The sequence below is a fragment of the Oncorhynchus keta genome, chromosome 35 (genome assembly GCF_023373465.1).
Source record: "Oncorhynchus keta strain PuntledgeMale-10-30-2019 chromosome 35, Oket_V2, whole genome shotgun sequence".
NCBI classification, from domain to species: domain Eukaryota; kingdom Metazoa; phylum Chordata; class Actinopteri; order Salmoniformes; family Salmonidae; genus Oncorhynchus; species Oncorhynchus keta.
In genome coordinates, this window is record NC_068455.1 from 58,894,679 (window position 1) to 58,918,821 (window position 24,143).

At 43.0% G+C, this 24,143-nt stretch overlaps 1 protein-coding gene across 4 annotated transcripts in view; it reads right to left on the minus strand.

Annotated features, from left to right (window-relative positions):
• The window catches only part of mllt3 (MLLT3 super elongation complex subunit), a 44,836-nt gene extending 22,987 nt beyond the window's left edge, over window positions 1-21,849 (minus strand). For 2 of the 4 annotated variants that reach the window (XM_035753056.2, XM_035753054.2), the window contains exons 1-2: window positions 21,663-21,849; window positions 20,881-21,061 (exon numbers count right to left, since the gene is read on the minus strand). In XM_035753056.2, the coding sequence (XP_035608949.1) occupies window positions 20,881-21,061; window positions 21,663-21,674 (193 nt within the window). In that variant the 5' untranslated portion in view covers window positions 21,675-21,849. Of the gene's footprint in view, window positions 1-20,445; window positions 20,503-20,880; window positions 21,062-21,187; window positions 21,509-21,662 lie in introns of those variants that run through there. The other 2 variants (XM_052497189.1, XM_035753057.2) reach the window with 2 other exon arrangements.
• Between the last annotated feature and the right edge of the window lie 2,294 nt (window positions 21,850-24,143).

Genomic DNA, 24,143 nt, shown 5'->3' on the forward strand with positions numbered 1-24,143 from the left:
GAATGAGATGAGTTGCACCACCCAGAAACATAGGGTGGGATAGTCTGGGCTCTGTCTGAGCAGTTCTCTTTCACATATTTAAGCCTCCAGCATTTTTCACCCCATGTGGCGGTGACGCAGGTTTGTCGACCTAAGAGACTGTCTGGAAGGTGTTTTCCGAGGGTTAGCTAGCATCAACACCTGGTCTCCCAGGTATGCTGTTACCTCCCACTGTGTCTCCTACCTGTTGCCCAGGAAAGAGCACCCCCATCATTTAACACAGCAAAGCGCAACAACCCATTCACCACATGACCTTATATAGGCCTTTTCTCATTTAGATTTGCTCAACTCAAGAGGGGAGGGCAGTCTTCTGCTTGCCTACTAACAAAGACACTTATCAGTTTCCGGGTCACGGAGGAGAGGGGATGGACTTTTGACCAAAAAAACCCACCATGGTCTTGATAGCCCCCAAAGTCATTAGGGGCTGTAATGTACATTTTTGGGATTCGTCAACCAATGAAGAACACAGCCATTTCATTGTAGCAGTTGTGGTTTCTTACATATCGAATCAAATGGTTCACTCTGTAGACTTTGTTAAAATGCCACAATCTCAATGTCTTAACTCTTCAATCAAGTAATTTATAACATTCCCCACTCGAATTCAGACACTGCGACGTGTGGGCGGCCGCGCTTGGCCATCCCATCGCTTGCTGTACTTGGCCAGTCGATGTTATGGTGCATTTCCTCTCTTAGCCTAAACCACTATTTCAATGCAGGATCCCTGCTGCATTGTAAATCTCATGTGGCAACAAAACTGGATAAGCAACCAGTGAAGAGTAGATCACCATTAGAAGCACACTGCTTGTAATCTACACATCATTGTAACAAGTGACCCTAGAATGGAACTCATTAAATTGATGAGAAAAGATTTACCAAGCCAACACATTGGCTATGTTACCATCTCTGTGTGCGTCACAGGTAGGAAAGGGGAAGCAGGAAAGCAAATTAAATGACTGAGCTTTGAGCTGTGGGAGGAGTTTGGCTTGGCAGTACCATCTTGGCTATGGTTCCCTATTCGAAATTGAAAAGGTCACTGTACATGTGAAGGAGCAACTGGAAGGCAGGTTAGCGTTTTTCGTAATGAATCTTAATATAATAATAATAAATGCCATTTAGCTGACGCTTTTATCCAAAGCGACTTACAGTCATGTGTGCATACATTCTACGTATGGGTGGTCCCGGGAATCGAACCCACTACCCTGGCGTTACAAGCGCCATGCTCTACCAACTGAGCCACAGAAGCTCTGCAGAAGCTCTGCAGAGTAGTCACAAATTGGCACAGCCCAAAAGGTATAAAAATCTGATAAACCTAATGACTAACCTTGACCTTAAACAAAAATTTGAATTTGTCTTAATTTATAACAATTTTGACTTTGCAGCAGGCACATCTAGCGGAAATCACAGTTCTGCCTACAGGACAAGACTCGTCCCATAAATAACCTGCAACTGGAAAAGCGAGGTACGCAATACACTCATTGACCTGTCAACAGGAACTTTGCCAACGATTAGAGTAAAGTTTGGAAGGGAGACAGAGGGCCAGCCTATTTATTGAGCAAGCCCGAGGTACTCACTTTTTCTCCCCGTGGATCAAGCCGAGATGTCAATCATAGAACAATGCCAGTCAAAATGCATTTGCCCTTTCCCCAGAGACTGGTTTGTAATGAGCCAAAAGTTGGACATAGAACTGCACAGTGAAAAAAAAGAAGGTGAAGTAGCTGCAAGATGTCTTCAACTAACAGCTCCTTCCGCTCATGAAATCAGATGTTCCCTCTTTCCCCTTGCCCGCCCTCATCTCAAATGGCGAATGTTTAACTTAACCTTTACGGGATCGGTGCCTCCCCCCCACAGGACAGTTGAGCTAACGGTGCATTAATGTGATTAGCATGACGTTTTAAGTAACACATTTCCCAGGACAGACATCAGATATTGCCAACAAGCTTAAATTCTTGTTAATCTAATAGCACTGTCCGATTTACAGTTGCTATTACAGTGAAATAATATCATGCTATTGTTTGAGGAGAGTGCACAGTTATATACTTGAAAATGTATCAAACCAATTAGGGTACATTTGGGCAAACTTGATACAACATTTTGAACAGTAATGCAATGGTTCATTGGATCAGTCTAAAACATTGCACATACACTGCTGCCATCTAGTGGTCAAAATCTAAATTGCACCTAAAATGCAATATTACATTGTGGCATTTCAAAGATAATACAAAGAAAAAAAACATTTAAATCTTTGACCAGATCTAATGTGTTAGTCTCCTACATTAATTTCACATTTCCACAAACTTCAAAGTGTTTCCTTTCAAATGGTATCAAGAATATGCATATCCTTGCTTCAGGTTCTGAGTTACAGGCATTTTTAACATGCCTTTACTGCATTGTGCTTAGGATTAAGTGGCATCATCACATTGAGTTGCATAGCGGTTAAGAGTGTTGGGCCAAGTAGCCGAAAGGTCCCTGGTTTCAAATCCCAGAGCCAGCAAGGTGGAAAGATCTGCTGTTCTGCCCTTAAGCAAGGCAGTTAAATGGTTAACTGCTCACCGGGTGCCTGATGACGTGGGTTAAGGTGTCCCCTCGCAACTCTTGGATTCAGAGGGGTTGGATTAAATGTGGAAGACACATTTTGGTTGGGATGCAGTCAGTTGTGCAACGGACTGTGTATCCCCTTTCCCTATAGGTTTAATTACGGAACGCTTTCCCTTCCCTAACAGATGCACTTAACGTCTGTAAAGTAACTGTTAGAATACAGATTATCCACTTGCACTTCGAAACTTCTACCCCAAAGCACTTTCAAGAGAAAATAACTACGTCTGTCAAGTTGATCCGTCAAAGTGGCTGAATAAAAAGCTTTCGCAGAGGACATGCTGTCATACTCCATATTGTAACTCATATGGTAGAGAGCTTGCAGCTCAGAAAGAGCCTCCGTCTGCCTATGGAACAGAAACATTGATGGAACAGGTATATACTGGTAACTAGTCAAATATTGACACCATTACAAATGAGTTATATTTCAAGCTCTATTCAACAGCGCTCATACTTGCAGTTTTTAAAAAATCAAGTAATTTGAAAGCTAGTCTTTAGTCTGACTATTTCTATTGGTCGACATTTGGTCCATGACTCAGCTGAAACACCATTATTCATGAATCCGCAGCCTTACTGTTCCTGTTGTTCCGTAGGCAGACGGTGCACTAACTGTTGCATCATTTAATTGGAACATCTAGAGATTCTAGTGTTTAAGGGAATCAAGCCACAGTGAATCACTTCCCATTTTTAATCCAACGTCCCAGCTGTGAGATCTTGAATGGCAGGCCGTGCAGAAAGGTCAAGCGTCTTCCCAACAGGAAGGATAGCACAGAAAATATTAAGAGGTGCTTTCAAATCCATTTTAAGGTCCAACTTTAAAAGAAACAACAATTACAACTGTTGACAAAAGCAGTTTAATGTGGCTACAAATTATGCTTCACTTAAAGGATCTAAATGTTCATATGCCAAATCGTGATCTCCCAGACTCTACAGAATCAAATTAAGTTGTGATAAGGAACAATAATTATCCTGAAACAAACTTCTGCACAGCGAGTCTTCTTACATCGAGACTAGTTAAGTGGCGTGAGCTGCTCAATCTATGGAGAGTAATGATTAGATGCTCCGCAAAGGTGAGTCCTCAGTCCGCTGCGGAACATCTTCCCTCACCCTCCCCCAAACCATTGTGGTTACCATGCTCCACACACGGGCCAGTGTACAACCGAGGAGGTCACCTGCTCCCATTTGGACTAATCGAGTTAGCAAGGGACTTAAGATGCAGGGGGCCAGTTGCGAAGCTCTTAGGAAAAAGCCAATGCCGCAAAAAAAGGTGTCCCAGGATATCCCCTGGTCAAGCAAGTGCCAAACAACGGAATGTGGCAGGTTATGGCCTTAAAGGAGTTGACTGAAGAGTTCGAGACAGTATTGCACAATGCTCATGTAAAGGGGGGGGGGGTGGAGTGTAGACCATGCTGTGGCCTTCATCAAATCTGCTCATTCACTTGGCCAAGCAGCGGCCGACCTGAAATAACAAACCATTTGCAGAATTAAAATTGGTTTGCCGATAATTGGTCCCAGGCATGGGCTTAATTACCACAGGCTCGACGCTCTCCTCTCCCCATTTTACCTCCCCCTCAAGCTTTTTTCTTCTGCACTGTTGACCTATATGACTGGCTGCAGACTGATGTACAAGCCCATGAGCAGCCCTCAGCCCTAGACTGATTACAGAAAAATGCTAATCTAAGCATTTTCAGTAGGACCTCAATGCCACAACATAGGTGTCAGTCTGTCCAATCAAAAAGGGGAAGGAAGTAGAATGCCACAACTGTGATCTGAAGAGAACCGCCACTAACAATCTATGGCTATGGGGAGTTCATTTATCCTCATTTATCCTCATTCTCTATCATTGTATCAAATAAGGCTAATTCCTCAAGCCGGCTGCTACACAAATACCTGAAAGTCATCAGCAACAAAACGTTCCTTATAGTTGGAAGACTGTTTAGTGTAGTTTTGACCACTACTGTAGCAACAGGAACCAACCTGACCTGGCAACTCATGCGCTAATCAAAGACATACAGCCCGTTTCCTGCCAGGGCCCAGCTCTTGTTCATATAGGCAATTTGCTCCCTTTTGCCAATGCAGAGTGGAAGTTTGAATTAGTGGAGAGAGATGATCTAATGCTCAGACAAAAACAACCATGCATCGACGAAAGGAAAACGAGAAAAGAAAAAGACAGGGAGAACCAGGGATGAAAGCGCTTCCCCAAAGTACATCTTGCCATATGGGGGGGGGGGCGACAAAGGCGACTCAAAAAAAGGTGTGATTCTGCACCTACCATATTGGAAGACACCAAAGGCAGGGAGGGGGTTGTGTGTCACTGAAGCTACAGGGTGTCATGGTAGCAGCGCACAGACATACACAAAACACTCAGTGGGATTTCTCCTAGACTGACACGGGTCCTGAGAGAGAGAAGGGGGGAGACCTCCGGGGGAGTACATGAACAATACCAACCTCGTAACCAAATCATAAACATCTGTCACTCGGATACAGTGGACCACTTCCTCAAGCTTCCCTTACGATGTCACACAAGTCACTCTTACAATTCTATTCTGATTATAGTATGGGCACTACCAGTGTGGGAAAAACACTCTTAGGGGCATGATGGTTGGATCTCATGAGAATAGTATGGCCTACTCCATGACTACAGCATAACGTTTATTTTTTTTAAAGTTCCCTCTAGTGCCTTTCGGTTTCCCCATGGTTCCTACACATATACCCCACACCCTCTTCTTCAGAAATAGACAACCACAGATCTCGAGGGTGCAACTTCCTGTCCCATACACCCCTTTACACTACTGATCCAAAACAGCTGAATGTGAGCGTACTGAATGGTGAGTCAGCGGGCAGGCCGACGCCGATATAAAGGGGTGAACAGTGAACACGTGTTGGCAATATCCTCATTCACCAACCACAGCTGAGCACAGAGGGAAAAACACTAAACACCAAGCTTAACAGTCCATGGTGGACCTCAAAGTAAACCCCAAACGAGAGCATTCATTTTATAGTCTTAGAAAACACTACTCATAACAAGACTTTGTTTTTAATTACAATGATCATTAATTAAAGTCATTCAATGCAAGACCAAGCATTTATAGTGAGCACAAAAAAAAGACACCGGCACGCTCTCAACAGCATTAAGTCGTTATGCGAACAATGGCATGATACCGGCCAAACAGATTGGGTTAGGTCAGTCTGCATAAGACCTTGACTGAACTGGGTATAGTTTTCCCACCCAGTCCCCTCTTAGATTTGTAGTGTCTCCATGATGCCAGCTATCCCCTGTAATTGACCATTAGGGGCCAAGATGGTAAGGGGATACATTCCTTCAGCCCAAAACCCCACCCCAGCTCACCACACCCCCCCTATCCAATCAACGAACGAGGGCACGAGGTTTACTAGAAAACAGGGCGCTCACATGCCGTAATTGGCACCATAACAGGACGATCGGTTGCCGGGTAGAATTCCATTTTGGTTCTAATTAAAAGGCCATTAATGGTGGCTGCGGCGACCAATTTCACTCCCTCGCAATACGATTTCATTTCCTGTACAGTATAGTTTTCAGCGTACCTTGCTGAGCTCCCTGGCTTTTAAAAGGCTTAAGAACGCCAAATCCCCCCCGCCATATTTTACCCAGGGAGCCTTGCTGTCAGCACAACGGCTAGCCATCGGTCAACAAGGCCATTGGTGGTCCATCTATCACTCCCGATGTTCAAGCTACTCCCCCAGCCTTCAAAAGCACTCTCCCAGACCAGCACCGCACCAGGTTTTCATTTGATTCTTCGTCCTGTGTAATGCCACTGTAATAGTGGAGGCGTGATGGGAGACGACATAAATATACAGTACCAGTCAAAAGTTTTAGAACACCTACTCATTCAAGGCCCCCCATACTATTATTTCATAGTTTTGATGTCTTCACTATTATTCTACAATGTTGAAAATAGTAATAAAGAAAAACCATGGAATGAGTAGCTGTGTCCAAACTTGACTGGTACTGTATATCTTTTACATTAAACCATTTCTTATAAAATCTGTGCTTTTGAAACTAACAATTTCCTCTAATAGGATATAGTCATCTAGTACTTCTACACATTTCTCTACTGGCTTTTTTTAAAAGGGAAAAACTGGCATTGCAGTTAAAGCTGCATTACATGGAAGGACAACAAAGCTATCAGGAAACGCAGGCAGTTGCCATCACTGCCAACCAGCTCGCCCACCCAGGCACAGAGCGTGTGAAACGGAACAAAGCTGGTGTTGCATCACCCGTTTGTCATCACTGCCTCCATGCAGTCGGATTACCCCCAAGCTCCTCTGTACTAGGAAGTATTTCCCTCTGCTTCAACTCCTTGTGCTGCAGGTGGGGAAGACGAGTACTGCACAAGTCATACATATGGGGGATGGGACGGTTTTCGTTTAGACAAACTGCAAGGGTGTCATCCTCACGATAGACCTAGTCGAACAATGCCTAAAATATATGGTCAAATCTTTCCAATAAACCCTTTTGTAGACACCTTTGTAGAAAAGGTCTCCCTTGAGATTAAGGGTCCACTCATCATTTACAAATTGCTTTATAGATTAGGCACAATGTTGCTGTGTGAATGCACTTATGACCGAGGCAACTTGTCAATTTCTCATATTTTAAAAGAATTTCCAACCATTCTGAATCAAATACTTGGACAAAATATTACTTTTACTTAAACTAAAATAAATGTATTTCTTCCCTGATTCCTTACTGTGCTCACCACATCAGGTCCCTCACCCCTCTTATCCATCTATAGCATTTAGACACGTGAAATAATTTTTGGGAGTGACGTAAGAGGCATCTTCGTCTGCTTGAGGCCATTTGCCCGTATGTCTGAAACCGATGTGTTGATGCTGCCCATCTTAGTCAAGGTCTCTGTTGTAAAATTGATTCTCAACAAGACTAACCTGGTAAAAATATTTTAGACAATCTGACATGGCCTAAATGCAACATAAAGGAAAACAATTGGAATCTGATCGAAACCAGGAGTCGCGAAACGGAGCCAAAGTGGTTTCCATATCGTGAAGCCACATTTAACTTTCATGAACACGGAATCAGTTTAGTACATCAAGACAGTGCCCAAGAATAACTAATATGCATGACAGTATGGCAGGGGTGTGTAAACCTCAAGCAAAGCCAAACACCTTGCCATTTGGCTCATTAAATGAGGCCCTCACACAGTGCAGCAAGTCTTGACTAAAATGTTAGGTGCTGTAAAGTTTAAAAATATATATTTATACAAATAAAATAAATGTTATGGCGAGCGTGAGATCAGGAGAGAAAGACCTGTCAACAGACAGCCCTTATAGACAATGCATCAATAAAGCACTTCCTCCACCCTCCTTTCATTGACAAAACTAGGGGAGAGTGAGCATTTAAGGCTCAGTTCCTGTTTTTCAGCGGTTGCCCCCCCCCCCTTCCATCTCTACCTCTTTCCCACTCCTTTCATGCCAGCAGCAGTGGCGGCAGGCAGCCTGCCGTTTCACGGTCCAGGCCCTTTGTGCTCCACCTATACAAGTAGGTATGATTTCTGCCGAGTCGTAAAACAATTACTGGCAAATTCCTGCAGCTCTTTGATTTCTGGCCAGAAGCTGGGGGGAGGCACATCCAGTGGCTGATGGTACCTCTGCTCTCCAGTAAGGGGTGGGGGGGGGAAGTAGAGGCAGAGGGGGCTTTGTCCAGTGCTGGGGACATCAAGGAACACTGGAGATTTGTGACAGTGCACATCCTGTGGTCTTTAGGAAACAGTAGAATGAACTGAAGGACCCAAGGTGCGCACACACACATGGCATAACTAGTGACTAGCAACTGCTAATCTCTAAACGCCCTGTGCTATTGACAGACTCCCTGTCTCTCCATGATAAGAATAACACCTCAACTACGAAACTTTCCTGAGAATTGTAAAAATGTATACACCCTCTTTAAAAAGTAAAAAAAAGGGGTTGAATGCCAAAAAAAGGCATCAAAAGGCCTATATCCAGCTGGCTGGCAGGAGAGGAGAATAGATGTAATGCTGGCATGACTTGTCTTGGGGTGACAGAGGTAAAGCAGCAGTCAGAGGGCAGCAGGAGGAGAAGTGAGGGAAACTAAACCAAAATGAGCTTCTGGCAGAGGAGTGTTTCTGACAGACCTCCCAAATCATGAGGGGGAAATCAGGGGAGAGGAATGAGTCACACTCTGCACATCTCCGATGGGCAATAATCAGTTTGAAGGCAGGGATGACATGTCAAGCCCCAGGGCTGGAGACAATTATCTCAGCAGAGGTGTGCGCGGATCTGGTGTCCGCAAGCAGGAGTCTATTCTGGGCTCCACAAATCAAACTCTTTGTTGGAAATCGACTTTGCGCTTACAACATTTATCATACCCACCAATTAATAATTAACGATGACAATGAGGGGGATACAAATACTGTAAATAAATAATAGCGTTCAAGTGAAGCTTGTACAACTGTTAGTAAACACTGGCAGGGTCACGCACACATGCACTTTCACTCCCAATATCCAGACAAATGTCTCAACATTCACTTTTGACTACAAAACGGAACCAAGCACATCTAGGCTAGCACATCTCCAAACCCGCACTCCTCTAAATGCATCAAAACGTACTACATTGCAGACAAAAACAATATCGCCATCAATATCAGAGCAAGACGAGATCACATTAGCGAAACCACAGCAAAGGGAGGAGAGGAACGCCACACTACATCCAAGACATGTTTAAGCCTGAGGAGATCGTCTAAGGGTACTCCAGTGACTTGACGTGTGGTATGTGCACAGCCCCAAAAATAATGATTAGGAAAGGCAGTGAGTTTAAGTAAAAAAAAATATATATATTTTTTTAAAGGCTTCATGCGACAACTCCAGGAGCCCAGGCGAGATCCAGGGGCCAACATACTGAGCCAATCATTACGCTAACCCACCGCTATGGAGGGAATAGGGAAGGCAGGAGCGTGCACACACACACACACACCTTATTTAAACTGGTTATCGTAGAGCTTCTTACAGAAAAATAAAGAGTCCTTCACTATCTCAACATAAAGATCCAGTAATGCTTCTCAACTCCCCCATTCCACCCCCGTAATGACAAAATGCCCTTCCATTAAAGGGACACGCTTTTCATGAAATATTACCCACACATCCTAAGAGGTACCATCTCAAAAACAGATTAAAACACACCAAATGGGGTGCTTAACAACACAAAGCAGCATGTGCCATAGGAGCTGATTGCAAAAAAATAGCCCATTCTCGGTTCCAGTCCAGAGCTAACTTCTTCAGGGTTGGTGCGCTCCGCCGAGACGACAGCGATGCCATTCGGCAGTGGCCGTCGCCACGGCAACACCTGAACGCCAGGGCCTAACTGCTGCCTATAATGAGGCGGCACTGTGACTTTACAGACTGTTGCATCATTAATTTTAATGTGTCGAGGAGAAGCAGTTTCCCCCTCCTGGACTGAAGCTGGAAATCAGTGCAGCTGTGGGGGAACGCAAAAGCAGAGTTACCGCTAAGTCTCCAGTTCACTTCCTATGCCCCACAACATTTTCTCTATCGCTTTTGAAAAGAGATATACGGTGGCCAGGTAAGTTAAAGCAACATGGAGTAAGGGTAGTTGAAACCCCCCAAACAATTAGAAAATTAAAAGCACTGTTACACAAATAAATAGGAATAGAGGATTAGATTTAAGATTTGAAACAGCGCTTTGAGCCCGTTTTGCCCAATACCTTAGTTCACACTGGCAGAGACGTGAACATCAGTTTGCCGATCGTCAGCATCTTTTCACAGGGAAATATATTTTGCGAGTGACACAAATGTGATCTGCTCAGCTCCGTAAAAATCAATAGCTTCAAACTTCCCATAAAGCCAATGGTCATGATTTATTACTATCATGCCATAAAATGTTCGCTGAGGTTTTGAATTACGATTATGACTGTGGAGTCAAGGGAACAGGCCAGCTATTCCCACTGGCTTCGAGGCAGGTGTGAGAGCATCCTTACAGCACAGAGAATACACTGCATATGATGAGCAAGTGCTCATTTCAGAACCCGAAATGACCGAAAAAAAAAAAAAAAAAAAAAAAAAAAAATGTATTGAATAGGGAGTCATAACAGGCGACATTACTAACACATCTGTAAAATAGGGAAATCACGTTCAGAGAACAATACGATGACGGAAATCAAGTCAGTCCCCCTAAAAAATTAAAATAAGAGGGGTGTATTGGTTAAGCTTTGACAGGCCCAAAGTAAAAATGTCTGACTAAACCATGTTCCAGTCCATTTATTTTGGGATGGGGGTCGGTCTCACCACCTCCTTTTCCTCCAGTCCTCCTCACAGGACTAAATATCATGTTTCCAAGGCTACACAGCATGGCAGCCAATCATAACCATTTTCTGCAGGTCTGTTTAAATTTCTTGCTGGCCATAAAACTACAAAATCGGAAGCTTTAAAATCGAGACAGCGCAGAATAGTGCAGAATGGGGACGGCAACTGACCACTCCTGTTGTGACAAATGTTGTCGTCATTTTATGGTCTTCATAATTAATATATAGCCTGCTTTTTCTAGATTTGTACACATTTAGGATGGATTAAAAAAAAAAGTAAACCATCCACAAGACATTTTTCTAAGCAAAAATTCCCTGTCAAGTGAAGAGAGGGCATCGGTATGATCCACAACAGCTGCAGGATGGCTATATTAAAACAGTAAAGCCGGCATTTAGCCGCCTCACAAGAAAAGAGGGAAGTGAGAAAGGGAATAAGGGGGACCTTCAGAGCTACATATCCTTGGAAGGCGTGTGTGTGTGTACACACCCCTCTCCCTTTCTGCAGGGGGTAGCTGTGCCCTTTCAAGACCAGTATTAAAACAGTCAAACATGCTTGTCTATGCTAGGTTTGCCCTCAACTTTTGGGTTCGCCCATCAGAGGCCGAATGCTGATCAAAGGTACCAGAGAGGGGTAGGGTTAACCTCCCGTGATACAAAATAATAAGCCTGATTGTTTACCTGACAACGGCATCATACATTTCAGCCAAGCTGAAGACGACTGGTTGTGGAGGTATTTTGTACTCAACAGAAGAGCATTGATGCCACACTGCTCCTGAAGAGTCTTGGGGTTTGAGTCCGACAATTCCACAAATGTAAAATGTAGCCTACCATTTTAGGTGTACCATCAGAACACCAGTCATTTACCCGTTAGGGGAGACAACACCAAGTTTTAGAATAAAAACGTTTGAGGCAGTAGATTGCAAACCAGGATACAGCTTGAACTTGCTAAGATTTCAGGCTAAGAGGAGTGCCCAATTGGTCAAATTGAGCGATAAGCTGCAAATACATCATCCTTGCAAACAGGATCCAAGGCTGAAAGCATTTAAAGCCATTGCCTAGCCTGAAAACCATGACCTTGCCTAAAAACAGAACCCAATGTCACTGTTGGCAACACCACGTTTTGATGTCAGCGCACTCTCGAGGGTAACCTAGTAACGAACCACCATACCCAAAACAATTTCAACTACCTAAAAATATATGCATCCTAATTTATTGCGCCTACGGTTTTATACACAACCCTTCGAGCTCAGGAAGTACTTAGGCTGGCAATTTGTTACCATGTGAAAACACTGAAGTACCATACTACCGATGTTCCCTCTAAAGCTGTGTGTGTGCGTGGCGCGTCACGCAGAAGAAATATGAGCCTGTGCGCGATCGTAGAAAGTTGAGTGAAGTTCAGTTCCCCCATTTAGGTAACACTATCGACGTGTAGCTCTACTGTGGGAATTGTGATCGAATCAACACAATATTAGCCACTTTCAATGTAATATACCGAAACAAAATAAACTATGCAAGCTTTAGTATATAAAACTGAGAAAGATATTTTCTTATAGGCAGAGTGTATTGGGAGTAGGATTCTATTGCATTGACAGGCATGACTCAGGCCAGTACTCTACACAGACTGGTGGCCCATAACCAATCAGAGCTGCAGTAGGCCTGTATGCATTAGACCATTGCTATATACAGATCTGTGCCATTCACTTTGAACTGGACTGTGTTTTGGCTACAGCGGCCTCGAGTAGATGCACTTGCTTTGAGATCAAAGTGAGAGCTGCATGCAGCAACGTTTGCATATTTGTTCATATTCATTGCTAGTCAGTGAGTTTTTAGCCCAGGGAAGAGGTTGCGTCTTACAAGAGCACAAGATGTGTGCACTTCTAGCCATCTTTGAAAAGCGAGTCAGGTAGACCTTTTACGCCTTAAAGGGGCAGTGTTTTATTTTGAGACGGTCTTGAATAAACTAAGTAGCCAATAAAGCGTAGCATAATTTGTCTGACTCTCTCTAATATTGTTATGTTAATAATGAATTTGATTTTGTAAAGTGGTTTCTTGCAAACATCGTCAGCCACCTCGTCTGAAGGACCAGTGGATAAACAGGTTAAACCCAGGTTAAACCCTGCATGTTTGTTTTAAGTCTCATGGAACGTAGGTGTTGAACACCACACATTGGCTGATACTGTAAGGCTGAATGATAGAACAGCAATTACCATGTTAAAAATATTATGGGGATGCATTTCCTACGTCGTTTTTGATGTTAAAACTAAGCCAAATCAAGTAGACCCTCAGTGTTCACAGTAAACACACACCAGAATTAGAGGGAACATTGCATACTACCATCACCTCCTAGGGACTGGGGTAAGATCTCATGGCATGTGTCATATCAGGGGATTTAAACAAGGTTAAGTATCTTCCTGCTGGGGTTTTGGAACATTTTATTCTAGCCAAGCACACCATTTATCAAGAACGGGCACAGGGGGGGGTTGAACCCTAATTTTACTCACCGCTTGTCAAAAGGGCTTCTTCAGAACATACACTACATGGCCAGAAGTATGATGTCACCTGCTCATCAACATCTCATTCCAAAATCAGGGGGATTAATATGGAGTTGATCCCCCCCCCCCTTGCTGCTATAACAGCCTCCAATCTTCTGGGAAGGCTTTCCACTAGATGTTGGAATATTGCTTCAGGGACTAGCTTCCATTCAGCCACAAGAGCATTAGTGAGGTTGGGCAATTTGACTGCGAGCAATGCCTATGTTCCAATTCATCCCAAAAGTGTTAGATGAGTTTGAGGTCAGGGCTCTGAGCAGGACAGTCAAGTTCTTCCACACCGTTCGACAAACCATTTCTGTATGGACCTCGCTTTGTGCAAGGGGGCATCGTCATACTTGTCATAGGATACCACCTTTCCAACAACGGTTGCCACGTTGAAAGTCACTGAGCTCTTCAGTATGGGCCGTTCTACTTATTGCATGGCTGTATGCTCGATTTGATACACCTATCAGCAACGGACGTGGCCGAAATAGCCAAACCCATTAAATTTGATGGCGTCCACATACTTTTAGCGTACATCTCAAGCACACTAGTTTGATTTGTGTGTAATGTTATGGGGAAATAAAACATAGTGGGGGAGGATTTCACCACACTGTCACACAGACAGGCAGGCGCGCACACACCTCAGCTGTTCTCATGAGCACATCTTTAGATCTGTCATTTATGCCATGAATCAGAAATACTGGGTGATAAATGTAGTTTTGCTAACCACAAACTCTTGAGTCAGGTGTTCCCAAGAATAAAGAGATCCGTTCCAAATTCCCCAAGAATTCCCTGCACGCATTGACAACATGCGTGCAGCACTTTGGAACGTCAAGTACAAGCAACACTTTGTATAATGGCACTTGCCTTGACCACCTCTCCTCTATTTGCCTAACACAGTATAGATTTATGCTTGTTGAAATGGCTTGTTTACGCGCATGTAAACGGACAGATTTTCCAGTTTATTGAAAGAAGACTGAAATGCTCAATGACTCCGCAGTAAACCGATGGACAAGGTAGATTCATAACCAAATACATCATACTATGCAGTGCACTATACAGCCACTTCTATTTCACCCACTTGAATACTCACCACCATGTTCAAATGAAGCTCAAACTCAGATAGTGCTCAATTTAACAAATCAAACAGAACATAACATTGGTGTCATGAATAAAGAAATAAACTTTACATTTAACAGCAACTGTCTATTTTTTTAAATTTAAAACTCAAGTAGAAAGCAACGTACAATTCATTGTTTATGCATTTTTTTCTTGCAAGACCAAGAGGCTAGTTACTTTCTTATCAAAGCCACACTTGAGTCGTGATGATTTACAACATCCAATCCACTGAGTCAGGTTATAACATTTGCACCCGTAATCCAGCATTCAGAGACAGTATTCTCTCAGAAAGAGAGAACGCTTTTCTCTTGAACTGATCTCAACCTCAATCCCTGGCTCTAGTCTAGCAGGCGGTTTTGTCTCTTTGCAACAAAAGAGCAGACTCAAAAGCAGCCTTTGGTGGATTGCAGGGAGGGGGGTGTACAATCAACCATGTACGACAGACTGTAGCCTACCTGCACCAGTGAACAGGGACCAAGCATATGCAACACCAATGAAAACATCCTTATGGTGGCTGACTGGATCTATGGCCGTCTTGTGTTCAAGTCTGCCAGCATTTGAATGAATATCGTAATAGGCTGTTGTCATTCATTCAGTTCAAACTGAGAATACTAGTTGACATTTTGGAATAGGAGTCAAAATTAGAGCCCTGTAGGCTTCTACTATAGGTATTGGTAACATGAAAGCACACAATTACCTGCTGTCAATGGAAATATTTGAACACTTATAGGTGATGTTGGTAAATGGACAATGACCATGTTGTGAATTGTGCTAACACCCAGGACAAAGTAATAAGCATGTGAGGTGTATCAGAAGGCTGTCTAGTCCAACTGCCCATGCAACAAGTTTCCACTGTGTGTGAAACCAGAAGTCACTGGCAGGTCATATTTAACATACAAATGGCCACAGTCAAGTCAGTAATACCCAACAGACCAGAATATTTATATTATAAAGAGGTGAAAGCGCCAAAGTATAAGAACTTTAACAAAGAAAGTCCTACTCAAGACTTTATTTATATAGTAAAAGAGCCTACTGACCTACTGAGGTGCAACAGAACCCTAAACACATTTCTTCTATAAAAAGACCCATTCTGTACTTTGCCTAATGCATATTTTTCTTGATGAAATGACTATTCTTCATAAACATACTGTTGAGAGGAGTCCAGGGTATTAGTGTTAAAGGAGAGTAAATACTTTTTAATTAAAAAAAATAAAAAATGGGGGGGTTGAACTACTGCATGATTTTACAACTGTTCCCAATAAACGATGAATGTTCCCCGGCAATCTGAGTCGCGTGTAATTACAATATGACAGGGTCTCTCCAAGGCACCGACTTTGGCACGTTTCCCAGCACTTGTCATGCCGAAGAACACTCAAACACACCAGCAGGAAAGGGGGGGGGTAAAAATCCCAAACCAACAAATACTATAATTGATCCCTTCCAGCCGTGCCAGACACTTAACCACTATGCGCTCCACTGTTTGAACAAACCTTTTGTTTACCATCGCCAAATATAGTGGGTAGCGGTCACATTTTGCCTTTCTAGTTTAGGGTAACTTGGGGGAAACCGTCCGCCTTATGGGAAATGTATATTTTCTAAGAAAAAAGGCACATCTTTGGTAAGATTTAGATATGTACATGGCTATCCTTAGGCAAACACATTTTGAAGGGGTGGGGTTATTCAATAAATAAATACAATTGTGTAACTTACAGATGATTTGGATTGCCCTGGGGGCATTTTGGCCAAATCGAGCATTAAGTAATTGTACTACTTTATTATTAAAAACTGGTAAAAAATAATAATTAAAAAGTGCTAACCAAGTTGATTATTTATGTTTAGGCTCCCCTAATGGTATATTGTGCGTGTGAGATACAGACACTGAACAAAAGTTTAAAGCAGCATGTCAGGTGTTGGTCCCATGAGCTAAAATAAAAAAGGGTGTGGATCAGAAAACCAGTCAGTATCTGGCATGACCACCGTCGGTCTCATGCAGCACAACACATCTACTTCACATAGAGTTGATCAGGCTGTTGATTGTGGAATGTTGTCGCACTCTTCAATGGCTGTGCGAGGAAGCCGGATGTGGAGGTCCTGGGCTGGTGTGGTTACATGTGGTCTGCGGTTGTGAGGCTGGTTGACGTACTGCCAAATTCTCTAAAATGATGTTGGTGGCTTATGGTAGAGCAATGAACATTCAATTCACCGGCAATGGCTCTGGTGGACATTCCTGCAGTCAGCATGCCAATTGCACGCTCCCTCAACTTGAGACATGTGGCATTTTAGTGGCCATTTGCCCCTAGCACAAGGTACACTTGTATAGTGATCATGCTGTTGAATCATCTCTATGTCACACATGTCAGGTGGCTCTTGGCAAAGGCAAAATGCTAACTAACAGGGATGTTCAGAAATGTGTGCACAAAATTTGAGTGAAAAGCTCTTTTTCATATGGAAAATTTTGGACATCTTTTTTTTTTTTAAAAGGCATCTGTGAACCACAGGTGCATATCTGTATTCTCAGTCATGTGAAATCCATAGATTATGGCCCAATTTATTTATTTAAATTGACCAATTTCCGAATATGAACTTTAACTCCGTAAAATCTTTGACATTGTTGCCTTTATACACTGCTCAAAAAATAAAAGGAACACTTAAACAACACAATGTAACTCCAAGTCAATCACACTTCTGTGAAATCAAACTGTCCACTTAGGAAGAAACACTGATTGACAATAAATTTCACATGCTGTTGTGCAAATGGAATAGACAACAGGTGGAAATTATAGGCAAATAGCAAGACACCCCCAATAAAGGAGTGGTTCTGCAGGTGGTGACCACAGACCACTTCTCAGTTCCTATGCTTCCTGGCTGATGTTTTGGTCACTTTTGAATGCTGGCGGTGCTTTCCCTCTAGTGGTAGCATGAGACGGAGTCTACAACCCACACAAGTGGCTCAGGTAGTGCAGCTCATCCAGGATGGCACAACAATGCGAGCTGTGGCAAGAAGGTTTGCTGTCAGCGTAGTGTCCAGAGCATGGAGGCGCTACCAGGAGACAGGCCAGTACATCAGGAGACGTGGAGGAGGCCGTAGGAGGGCAACAACCCAGCACCAGGACCGCTACCTCCGCCTTTGTGCAAGGAGGAGCACTGCCAGAGCCCTGCAAAATGACCTCCAGCAGGCCACAAATGTGCATGTGTCTGCTCAAACGGTCAGAAACAGACTCCATGAGGGTGGTATGAGGGACAGATGTCCACAGGTGGGGGTTGTGCTTACAGCCCAACACCGTGCAGGACGTTTGGCATTTGCCAGAGAACACCAAGATTGGCAAATTCGCCACTGGCGCCCTGTGCTCTTCACAGATGAAAGCAGGTTCACACTGAGCACATGACTGTCACATCTGAGTCTGGAGACACCGTGGAGAACGTTCTACTGACTGCAACATCCTTCAGCATGACCGGTTTGGCAGTGGGTCAGTCTTGATGTGGGGTGGCATTTCTTTGGGGGGGCCGCACAACCATCCATGTGCTTGCCAGAGGTAGCCTGACTGCCAATAGGTACCGAGATGAGATCCTCAGACCCCTTGTGAGACCATATGCTGGTGCGTTTGGCCCTGGGTTCCTCCTAATGCAAGACAATGCTAGACCTCATGTGGCTGGAGTGTGTCAGCAGTTCCTGCAAGAGGAAGGCATTGATGCTATGGAATGGCCCGCCCGTTCCCCAGATTTGAATTCAATTGAGCACATCTGGGACATCATGTCTCGCTCCATCCACCAACGCCACGTTGCACCACAGACTGTCCAGGAGTTGGCGGATGCTTTAGTCCAGGTCTGGGAGGAGATCCCACAGGAGACCATCCGCTACCTCATCAGGAGCATGCCCAGGCATTGTAGGGAGGTCATACAGGCACGTGGAGGCCACACAGCCTCATTCTTACTTGTTTTAAGGACATTACATCAAAGTTGGATCAGCCTGTAGTGTGGTTTTCCGCTTTAAATTTTGAGTGTCACTCCAAATCCAGACCTCCATGGGTTGATACATTTGATTTCCATTGATAATTTGTGTGATTTTGTTGTCAGCACATTCAACTATGTAAAGAATAAAGTATTTAATAAGAATATTTCATTCAGATCTAGGATGTGTTATTTTAGTGTTCCCTTTATTTTACAGAGCAGTGTATTTTTGTTCATTATATAAGTACCAGTCAACTTGACAGACCTACTCATTCAAGGGTTTCTTTATTTGTACTATTTCTACATTTTCTGTAGAATAGTGAAGACATCAAAACAATAAATAACACATATGGAATCATGTAGTAAGTGTTAAAGTGTTAAACAATGCAAAATATATTTTAGATTCTTCAAAGTATCCACCCGTCGCCTTAATGACAGCTTTACACACCCGTGGCAGTCTCTCAACCAGCTTCATGAGGAATGCTTTTCCAGTAGTGTTGAAGGAGTTTCCACATATCCTGAGCATTCCATCACTCTCCTTGGTCAAACAGCCCTTACACAGCCTGGAAGTGTGAGGAGTCATTGTCCTGTTGAAAAACAAATGATAGTCCCACTAAGCACAAACCAGATGGGCTGGCGTGTCACTGCAGAATGCTGTAATAGCATGCTGGTTAAGAGCACCTTGAATTCGAAATCAATCACAGACAGTGTCATCAGCCCCCCCTTACACCATCACACCTCCTCCATGCTTCACGGTGGGAACCACAAATGCGGAGATCATCCGTTCACCTACTCTGTATCTCACAAAGACACAGCGGCTAGAAATATGAAAATCAAATTTGGACTCCACCGGTCTAATGTCCATTGCTAGTGTTTCTTGGCCCAAGCAAGTCTCTTAGTAGTGGTTTATTTGCAGCAATTCAACCATGAAGGCCCGATTCACAGTCTCCTCTGAACAGTTGATGTTGAGATGTGTATGTTACTTGAACTGTGAAGCAATCTGAGGTGCAGTTTACAAATGAATGTATCCTCTGCAGCAGAGGTAACTCTGGGTCTTCCTTTCCTGTGGCGGTCCTCACGAGAGCCAGTTTCATCATAGTGCTTGATGGTTTTTGCAACTGCACTTGAAGAAACTTTCAAAGTTCTTTACATTTTCTGGATTGACTGACCTTCACGTCTGAAAGTAACGGACTGTCATATCTCTTTGCATAGTGGAGTTGTTCTTGCCATAATATGGACTCTGCCTTTTACTAAATAGGGAAATCTTCTGTATACCACCTCTACCTTGTCACAACACAACTGATTGGCTCAAACGCATTGAGGAAAGAAATTCCACAAATTAACAAGGCACACCTGTTCATTGAAACGCATTTCAAGTGACTACCTCATGAAGCTGGTTGAGAGAATACCAAAAGTCTGCAAAGCGGTCATCAAGTCAAAGGGGGGGCTATTTTTAAGAATCTTTAATATAAAACATTTGGACTTGTTCAACATTTTTTGGTTACTACATGATTCCATATGTGTTATTTCATAGTTGTGAGGTCTTCACTCTTATTCTGTAATGTAGAAAATAGTAAAAATAAGGAAAAACCCTGGAGTGAGTAGGTGTGTCCAAACGTTGGCCTGGTACTGTATATTTTTGTAAATGACCTGAATATTTGACCAATGTACCTCAAAATCATTTTGTTGGAGTGATTTAAAAAAGTTACCAAAAGATACCATTTTTAGGGAAACTTTCCCAGGGAAAGTGTTGGGGGGGAATTGGCGACATAGTAGTTTCTGAGAATTACAGGAGGGGGGCATTTAAACCCAAGTTACCCTCCATGGATAAGCTATTAAAAACAAAGCCACCTTAGACACGTTATGGTTTGCAGAATACTCACATTCATTTGGGTTGCCCAATCATTCATAGCCTGCAGCAGGTGGGGCGGAATTTGCCTCTAATAAAAAAAAAATCATATTGCTTTCATCTAGCCTCAGGTTGTTTTAAACTCTAAAATGAAGCAATATGTTGGTGTTCAATTCTCCAATTGCGCATCCAATATATTACGTATGCGCTATAGGTGGGAATGTTCAAATGAATTAAGCAAGTTTTGGGGAGTAGAAATATCAATATTTTCAATTGACAAACTCTGCAAAATGATGGCTATAACAAAACAGCGTGGGGTTTTTCTACCAAGAAAGTTCGTGCACACAAATCAACCCATATAGGGTTTGCCCGGAGTTGTAGTGTTTGCTTTACAATCAAGCAGTCTATTCTTCTATGACAAAACTTTCCAAAACAATCTAATAAAAATTTGGATAAATTATAATCCTACCTCTTTTTGGTCTTGGGAAGCTTTCGTGCAGGTGAAAAACAACTTTTTCCACAAAGTGCTGAATGTTGCTGTGCTCTGGTCCTCGGACAAACACCATCCAGTCGTGCGTAAAGCCTTCCACCGTGGGTTTCTTTCTGACCTGGGCACGATGTCCAAGTTCTAGTTTCACCTGAACAGCACCCTGTAACATCCAAAATCATATCACATATTGTTGCCAAACGAAGGCTGGACTGGCACCATGGCAAAACGATGGTCTCAATAGGCACACACGCAATGCGTGGAATAAATCAATTAAAAAAACACTCACGTTGCAGAATAACACATTTCGATTTTATATAGGCCTACTCAAAATCCCATACACTCTATCCGGCATAGCATTTCAGCAAAGAAAGCATCGGGTCTATAGCCTGCCCTATATTGATGTTCATGAAGTAGCTTTGGCTACCGTGGTCTATACGCTACAAACTGCAAGTCATTTTGAACAACGCCGAAAGCCTATTAAAAGTCTAATTTGCCAGGTTGACTTTTTTCGTTATTTTACCATCCAAGCATCACTTTCGCACTAATGCTCCTATACACGATATATGCGGCATTCTATACGCGCTTCCCAGCTCAACTAGTTCTAACCGAGAGCAGCTATCTGTGTTTCTACTGTACTTCGATAGAAATATGGCTGGAAATCTTCTGCTCAGACGCGCCGGGCAATTCCGCCTTCTTCGAGCAAAGAAAACAATACCGTGCAACACACCCTTGCTAAGCATGGTCGCAAGCAGTGTACTCACCGATGTGGCCATTCTCGAGGCCGCGTTCTACCGCTATTTCATGGAGAATTTGTTTTAAATGAGAAGATAGAGAAGTGCATATGGCTGATGGCGGACATGGTCTCTCCTAATTGAACTCAACCCGGAGTTTCAAAGGCTGAGGAGCAAAATAAGACGCATGCGCTGTTTTGTGCACTGACAAGAGCCGCAGACGAGCAGGGGGAAAGCGAACCAATGAGACAGCGCACACGCGCAGACAACCAATGCATGGACTATAGTAAATCCACCTCACAATTTACCCACATAGGCAAGTGGCTTTCAAACCATTGATGAGTACACATAGTGACCCAGCATGAACAGTCAAAACATACATTTACTCTCTTACACCAGCTTGGACTGGAGCACTTGATACTGTAACATAACATTTTCCAATATATCAAACATAGCCTACACTCTGCTATTCGATATTTTTTAAATCCTCTATTAGCCTACAATTGGATGTCAATATACTCAAACAATATACTCAAAAATATACTTTCCGCAAATGGTCATTGAATCCACATAAAACATCCATATTGAAACAAAGAACATACTATGAGGCCCAAAATAGATAACTATTCATATGTTTTTTTATTCCAACATCTCATGTTCCTATAACATAGCCAGCCCATAATGACACCCAAGTATGCTTGATCTGGTAATGTGGTCCAGAGGCTCCATATGGCGGGTGTGACGCACTTGCGGAGCCTCGGTTGGCTTGCGGAGGCCAAATCAAACGCAGTACCACATCGCTGCGCCTCCCAACTTTTGTAACAATGTGGAGGGCTCCGTATAGCGGCATATAACTCCGTATTGACATGATTGGTTGACGGTTGGTTGGGGCGGTATGTCATGTATAAACACGAACACACTTTATTCACAACTTCCTTCACAACAGCTCTGGTCTCTGTTTCCCAAAAGCACGTTCATCATTACATCTTTCATAGGAGCAGTCGTTAAATCTCCCAACCATCGTTACTAAAGTTTCTCTTGAAAACGCTCGTGTTCAACTGATAAACATTTAAGTACGTCGTTAGAAGCTTTTTTGACCTTCCTCATTACTTTATACACAGGCGTTCTCTGCTAAACACAAAATCAATATTTTTACCCGTCTTTTTTGGACAGCCCGTAACGAATGGAACAGGTGACAACAAATACAAATGTGCCAATTTGAAAAGATTTTGCAAGGGAGAACACTGATCCAAGAGCAGTGCTTCCTTTCTTTCGATCCTATCAGTATGGACACATTTTTTTAAACAAACATTCTCTCTGTGTGGTGTTTTTGGAAACTTTTGTTACATCTTCAGCCATTGTAAGAAATATGCATGTTAAAACACACATAAACCTAAATGCCAATTTATGCTTGCTCTGTCAGTGCAATCCCGGGAGCTAAAACACTGAGGGTATGACGCAATTGCTGTGCCTCGGAAGGCTCCGCAAATGCATCACACCCTCAATACGAAGCATCCAACTACAACATCGTCCAACCACATAATTGGATCAAGCATAAATTGGCTTTAACAATGCAGGGGCTCTGCATAGTTCCGCATTTATGTGATTGGTTGGATGTAGGCTGCTCCACAAAGCATGAATGGACTGACTTCTGCAGAGGCGGCATAGCAGTAAATGCTGTACAGCCAATGCATATTCTGGAATGACCATAAATCAGCTTTAAACATCTTGATTTTGAACTATAGGCTAACTCCGAATACCAATTCTGATCATGTCTACATACATCCAGTGTGACGTGAATGAGCATTGAGATATCAATGCAAGGGCTCAGTTTCCACTTTCCATCAGTGGGCTAAGTCTTTGTTCTTACGTTGTGTCAGTATCACAAGAAAGAGAACCTAACAATATGCACTTAACAAGTGTTGGATTCGACAACTAACCAACTGTTCATCATTCCCCATTGAAAAATGTAATTGTTTTTACAGTCACATTTGGCACCTTGATGTCTACTTTAATCTCGGTTAGCCCAGAACTATAAAGTCTCACGTAATTGGTCAGCTGCTCGATTAATGTTGAGTTCATAACCAAGTGGGTACTTACGGCTTCACAACCGGTAAATTCCCAACATCAACTCGGTTAGGAAAGCAGCATAAATATTGTGTCCATAGGTGTTAAGCCCAGACACTACAACCACTAACTAGCTAAATCTGGTGCAATGGCATGTTGTACATGGTCCCTGACAAATAGAGCCCCACAGTGGAGGTGTCATAATACCCCTAAAACCTAGCAGTCAAACAAGGAACTGGTTCCAATTGTTTTTCCACCTTTCATTTTTCCCATAGGGGATTTTAGATATACTTAAAATAAAGCCTGTTTTTTTATGTAGGCCTGCCCTGGCGTGACATTTTGATAACCGTGTAAATCTTTTTAGGACAAAGTGACTTTCATCAATACATTCACCTGTATTTACCCCCTCCCGAAATGAAATGCTATTTAGCTGCTAATGTGGCT